Source organism: Theropithecus gelada, chromosome 16, assembly GCF_003255815.1.
Source record: "Theropithecus gelada isolate Dixy chromosome 16, Tgel_1.0, whole genome shotgun sequence".
NCBI classification, from domain to species: domain Eukaryota; kingdom Metazoa; phylum Chordata; class Mammalia; order Primates; family Cercopithecidae; genus Theropithecus; species Theropithecus gelada.
This window is the reverse complement of record NC_037684.1, coordinates 54487575-54493981: the sequence shown is the minus strand read 5'-3', so window position 1 is coordinate 54493981 and position 6407 is coordinate 54487575. Positions and strand designations below refer to the sequence as shown.

At 54.9% G+C, this 6407-nt stretch overlaps 1 protein-coding gene across 1 annotated transcript in view; it reads left to right on the top strand.

Moving 5' to 3' along the window:
• CEP131 (centrosomal protein 131) overlaps nucleotides 1-6407 on the top strand; it is a 34112-nt gene that overhangs the window by 9357 nt on the left and 18348 nt on the right. Inside the window, 1 exon segment of the mRNA XM_025363490.1 lies at nucleotides 4866-5065. Coding sequence (XP_025219275.1) covers nucleotides 4866-5065 — 200 coding nt within the window.

The window sequence follows — 6407 nt, the reverse complement described above, 5'->3', positions numbered from 1 at the left end:
CAGCTACTTGGGAGGCTGAGGCGGGAGAATGGCGTGAACCTGGGAGACGGAGCTTGCAGTGAGCCGAGATCACGCCACTGCACTCCAGCCTGGGAGCACAGCGAGACTCCGTCTCAAAAAATAAAAAATAAAAATAAAAAAAATAAAAAATAACAAAAAACTAGCTGGGCGATGTGGCGGACGCCTGTAGTCCCAGCTACTCGGGAGGCTGAGGCAGGAGAATGGCGTGAACCCGGGAGGCGGAGCTTGCAGTGAGCTGAGATCCGGCCACTGCACTCCAGCCTGGGCGACAGAGCAAGACTCCGTCTCAAAAAAAAAAAAAAAAAAAAAAAATCACTGACTAAAGTCCACACTTTATTTGTATTTTTGCAGTTTTTACCCGTTGTCCTTTTCTGTCCCAGGATCCCACATGATTTTTAGGCTGTGGGTCTCAGGCTCGTTTGGGCTGTGAGTTTCTCAGACTCTCCTTGTTTTTAATGACCTTCGAGTTTTGGGGAGAGCTGGTCAGGGATTTTACAGAATGGCCCCTGTTGGACTTGCCTGATACTTTTCTCGTGATCAGACCATGGGGTGGTTTTAGGAGGAAGACCACAGAGGTAAAGTGCTCTTCTCACCCCATCCTGTCTGGGGTCCACATTGTCCATGTGACCTCTCACTGGTGGTGCTGCTGGCCTTGGTCCCCTGGCCAAGGTGGAGGGTCAGGCTTCCCTGTGAAGTGGCCCGTCCCCTGTGTTCTCTGGCAGGAAGTCGCTTTGCTGAGCCCACACGGAAGGGGTGGGGAGTTTCGCTTGCCCTCCTTTAGGGAAGAGCATCTATACAAGTTATTTGGAATTCTTCTACACAGGAGATTTGTCTGTTCACCCTCATTTGTAATTTTTTTTTTTTTTATTTGAGACAACGTCTCACTCTGTTGCCCAGGCTGGAGTGCAGTGGCATAATCTCGGCTCACTGCAACCTCTGCCTCCTGGGTTCAAGCGATTTTCCTGTCTCAGCCTCCTGAGTACCTGGGTCTACAGGTGCACGCCACCACACCTGGCTAATTTTTGTATTTTAGTAGAGATGGGGGTTTCACCATGTTGTCCAGGCTGGTCTCAAACTCCTGACCTCAAGTGATCTGCCTGCCTCAGCCTCCCAAAGTGCTGGGATTACAGTTGTGAGCCACCGCACCTGGCCCCACTTATTAATTTTTTCAATCGTTTATTATAGTGGACTCATGGATATTTATTTACACTTCGAGTTATTATTCAATACTAGTTGGTTTATTTTGTTGCTCTCATTGTCGCCACTTTGGCCACTGGGAACTTCAGGTGGCTCTTGCATCCCTGTGTCATTGCCCATCACTTTGTCTTGTGAGCACGTCCTTATTTCTGGCCCTATAAACTGCTCCAGCCTCATCTTGTCTCTTTCCTTGTCCAGTCCTAGAATCAGCCATTTCTGCAAGAAGCCCCGGTTCTTTTTCTTGGAGAGTGGTCTTAGAAGGCCAAGGTCTGGGAGCTGGGTGTGCTTGTCACTGCTGGGCTGTTTCTGGTCTTCTAAGCCAACAGAGCAAGGAAGCGTGTAGTGTATGTCAGCTGGTGTGTAATATACACACTGTCTATACATAGTAACCATTGGTGTCCTGGGTCATACTGATGACTCTACCTCTAGTGGCGCCTCTTGCCCCCCCGCGCTTGCTGATTGTAACCTCCCTTCCAGCAGTGAGGATGTGGCCCCATCGTCTGCTGTCCCTGGTTTAGCTCCCGTGTGTGTGTAAGGTGTGTAAGGTGGTGTCACAGTGAATAACCCAAACCCCATGGGAAGAACACCACCAGTGCTGTGCCATGCTCTGGGACAGCCCCCCTGCACGGGCCCCACTCCTGCCCAGGGCTACTCGGGACAGCCTCTCTGCCTCTAGGCTGACGGGCCCCACTCCTGCCCAGGGCTACTCGGACAGCACCTTGCCCTCCACCTCTGATTGTATTTCTAACTTACCATCTGCTGTGAGTGAGGCTGAACATCTTTGATTTTCTTTTTCTTTTTTTTTTGAGATGGAGTCTTGCTCTGTTGTCCAGACTAGAGTGCAGTAGCGCAATCTTGGCTTACTGCAACCTCCGCCTCCCAGTTCAAGCGATTCTCCTGCCTCAGCCTCCTGAGTAGCTGGGATTACAGGTGCTTGCCACCATGCCTGGCTAATTTTTGTATTTTTTTTGTATTTTTTTTTTTTTTTTAGTAGAGACGAGGTTTCACCATGGTGGCCAGGCTGGTCTCGAACTCCCAACCTCAGATTATCTGCCCACCTTGACCTCTCAAAGTGCTGGGATTACAGGCATGAGCCACTGCACCCAGACACATCTTTTCTTTTTTTTTTTTTTTTGAGACGGAGTCTCGCGCTGTCGCCCAGGCTGGAGTGCAGTGGCTGGATCTCAGCTCACTGCAAGCTCCGCCTCCCAGGTTTACACCATTCTCCTGCCTCAGCCTCCTGAGTAGCTGGGACTACAGGTGCACGCTACCATGTCTGGCTAATTTTTTAATTTTTTGTAGAGATGGGATTTCACCATGTTGCCCAGGCTGGGCTTGAACTACTGGGATCAAGTGATTCACCCGCCTTGGCCTCCTAAAGTGTTGGGATTGAAGGCGTGAGCCACCACGCCTGGCCACAAATCACATATTTAGACCCTCAGGCTGGCCCAAGGCCCCTGGTAAACAAAGACACTTTCTTCAGATGGAACATTGCCGGGGCTTGGAGTCCGTCTCCCGGGGTGGAGGGCTTGCAGGCCCTGTCTCGTGGGTGGCTTCTGCCTGCTGCCCCTTCTGCCTCTCTCAGCCCCTCCAGCAGCCTCCAGGTCACCAAGCCTGTGCTCAGCACCTGGTCAGTCCTCTCCTCACTGACCCCTTTTCAGGGTCCCTTTTTTGGGCACCTGCTGTCCGATGGGCGCTGCTCAGGCTTCCCAGAAGGCATCTTGTTTTTCCCAGAAGGATGGAAGCCTCCATGGGGCCCTTCCCCTCCTGCTATTGTGCTCCCCGCACCCTGCCTTCTGACCTCCCGAACACCTTTCCAGCGCCCAGCTTTGGACTCTGGGAGCACAGCCCAGGAGGGATTGAATGAGGAATTGCACGGGGCCTCTGCAGCCCCAGTGTGGAGAACAAGGCGGCGGGCTGCGTCTTTTATTGGGCGTTAGCTTGCTCCCCGATAGTCACTGTCTGTAGCCTGGTCTGGAAGGTGTGACCAAGCCTTGGAAGAGTGGTGGCGCCCACGTGCTCGTGGGATTTCCACCCCGAGACCTCACAGCGGCCTCTGCCTGGCTTCCTTTAACCGGCTCTGCTGCCGCCGAGCTGGGCTCCCTGCCTGCCCTTGCTGTTCAGCTATTTTAGACCACGGTTTCCTGACCAGGAAATGCCCGTAACAAATGATTGGGTGTCCTGGTGGGATCTGTGTGTGGCTGCTTTCGTGGTGGGATCCGTGTGTGGCTGCTTTCGTGGTGGGATCCGTGTGTGGCTGCTTTCGTGGTGGGATCTGTGTGTAGCTGCTTTCCTGGAGCTTTTTTTTTTTTTTTTTTTTGGTCTTTTTTTGGTTGGGTTGTTTGTTTTCAGCTTAAGGATTCAGATTTAAAAATAAATCTGAAAGTTCATAGGTCTCTTTTCCTGGGAAACTGGAGACCCGAGGTCCCATCCTGTGGTGGCATGGGCACCTGGCCAGGATCGATGTCACTGGTGGCTGTGGCATCCAGTGGCATCTGGTGGTGTTCCCCAGGCCGTTTCCCACTGGACTGTGAGCCCTTTCCCTTGAAATGTATGATTTGGAAGGTTTTTGTATTTTTCGTTTTGTTTTGTTTTCTGACAGAGTCTCGCTCTGTCTCCAAGCTGAAGTGTCGTGGTGCGATCTCAGCTCACTGCAACCTCCGCCTCTCAGGTTTAAGCAATTCCCCTGCCTCAGCCTGCTGAGTAGCTGGGACTACAGGCGCCCGCCACCACGCCCAGCTAATTTTTGTATTTTTAGTAGAGATGGAGTTTCACTGTGTTAGCCAGGATGGTCTTGAACCCCTGACCTCGTGATCCACCTGCCTCAGCCTCCCAAAGTGCTGGGATTACAGGCGGGAACCACTGCACCCGACAGTCTCCATCTCTTGACCTCGTAATCCACCCACCCTGGCCTCCCAAAGTGCTGGGATTACAGGCGTGAGCTACCACATCCAGCCGATTTGGAGGGTTTTTAAGCCTACGGGAAAGTCAGGGAGCGTAGCGTAAGGTACCCCCGAGTGCCACTTCCTCGAGCGCCGCTTCCCCAAGTGCTGCTTCTCCGAGCGCTCTGATCCTCGCTTAGCGTCTGCTGCGCAGCCTTCCCTTCATCCCCTGTGCCCCTCCGCCCCTTTCCACGGACCTGGAACCACCGAGCCGTTGGCTGCACTCACTCCCAGGTCCTATAGCGCTTGGTCGCGGTTGCGTCTCCTTAGTCCTCATCGCGACCCCACAGAGTCGCTCCGGGTGCCCTCCCTGCTGACGGAGGAGACCATGGGCTGAAGGGTCCCCAGGGGTTCTCTTCTCATCCACGGAAGGTGGGAGCTCGCGGTTCCTGGGAGCTGGTGGGTGACAGCGGTGACAGTGAGCTGCTCCCTTCCTGCCCTCCCTTTGCCAGGGGTGAAGGGCTCCTGCTTGATGCGGGGCCAGGGAGGCTCTTAGAGGTCAGGCCTCAGCCCCCCTCCCGCTGCCCTGCTGTCTAGCACTCCTGCCCCTCTGACCACCCACTGCCTTTGGGGCCACCTGGGCCACCTGTACCCCTAGGGCCACCCCTCTGTTCTCTGACTGCGTTTCTCCAAAGCAGGCGGAGGCTGAGCGAACTGGTGAGTGAGCATTTGCTGCTTAATTAACTGTTTTCTCCCTTTTCGCAGGAGGCCACAGGGCCTGGGGGCTCCCGGGCCATCAACAACCTTAGAAGATCCAACAGCACCACACAGGTCAGCCAGCCTCGGAGCGGCTCCCCCAGGTAACCCCCAAAGCCCTTGGATAACCCTGGCCCCCTCTGGGGACCTCAGGTGCCCCCCAGCCTTCTCCTCCTTGCCTCTGCTCTGCCCTTCCTCCAGCCTCCTGGGTCCCGGGCCCTTGCTGGCTAGCGAGGCCTGGAGTGACCTCACGGGCCAGCTTTGTGTCCCAGGCCTCCTCTCGCACTGGGGTGGGAGGCCCGAGGCAGACACTCTCCTGCCTCCCTCCTTTCCTCCTGGCTGTCCCTGCGGCTTCTGAGACCCTGCCTGAGGGCTCCGCTGAAACCCTTCCCACCTGCCCTCTGAATGTCAAAAGCTGTCATTTGCAAGAGAGGGCAGCACTGTGACCCTTCTGAACCCCCCACACCTTGAGCCCCTGTTCCCACCTTTGCCCACTTAAACTCTGCCGCTGTCTCTCGTGGCCTCCAAAGCAGCGGGCTGGGGAGGAGCTGCCTCAATGGCCCCAGTGGGGGTGTTGTGGGGAGTGGAGCCGGTGGTGGCCAGCAGCCTCCAGGGGGGACATCCTGTAGCCCAGAGTGGTAGGCGAGGCCCTGGCACCACCTCCCACCAGGCATTGTCCCCAAGCAAGCAGGGTGCTCCCGTGGGCCGTGGATCTAATGAAGGCTGAGTTCTGGGCCACCAACGGCCCTGGGTGGCCCCTTCCTGGGAAGACCAAGAACAGCGGCCACCACGCCGCGTCCAGCGCAGCCTCCAGGAGCCGCTCTCAGCTCAGGAACTGGCTTCATGGAGTCCCACCAAGCAAGGGACTGCCAAGGACAGCTGGTGTGTGTGTGTGTGGGTGTGTGTGGTGTGTGGGTGTGTGGGTGTGTGGTGTGAGTGTGGTGTGTGTGTGGGGTGTGTGGTTCGTGAGTGGTGCATGTGTGGTGTGTATGTATGGGGTGTGGTGTGTGTTTATGTATGGGGTGTGTGGTGTGTGTGGTGTATGGTGTGTGTGTGGGGGTGGGTGTGTGTGGTTTGTGTGTTATGTGGTGGTGTCTGTGGTATGTGTGGTGTCTGTGGTGTGTGTGGCATGTGTGGTTTGTGGTGTGTGGTTTGTGTGTGGTGTGGTATATGTGGTATGGGGCATGTGTGTGGTCTATGTGTGGTGTGTGTGTGGTGTGTATGGTATGTGGTGTGTGGTGTGTATGGGATGTGGTGTGTGTGGTGTGTGTGTTATGTGGTATGTGTGGTATGTGTGGTGTCTGTGTGTGGGGTATGTGTGTGGTGTATATGGTTTGCGGTGCGTGTGTGGTGCGTGTGTGTGGTGTATGTAGTATGTAGTATGTGTGTGGTCTATGTGTGGTGTGTCTGCGTGGTGTGTGTGTGGTGTGTATGGTATGTGGTGTGTGGTGTGTGTGGTGTGTATAGTATGTGGTATGTGGTGTGTGTGTAGTGTGTGTATGTGGTGTGTGGTGTGTGTGGTGTGTATGGTGTGTGTGTGGTGTTATGTGG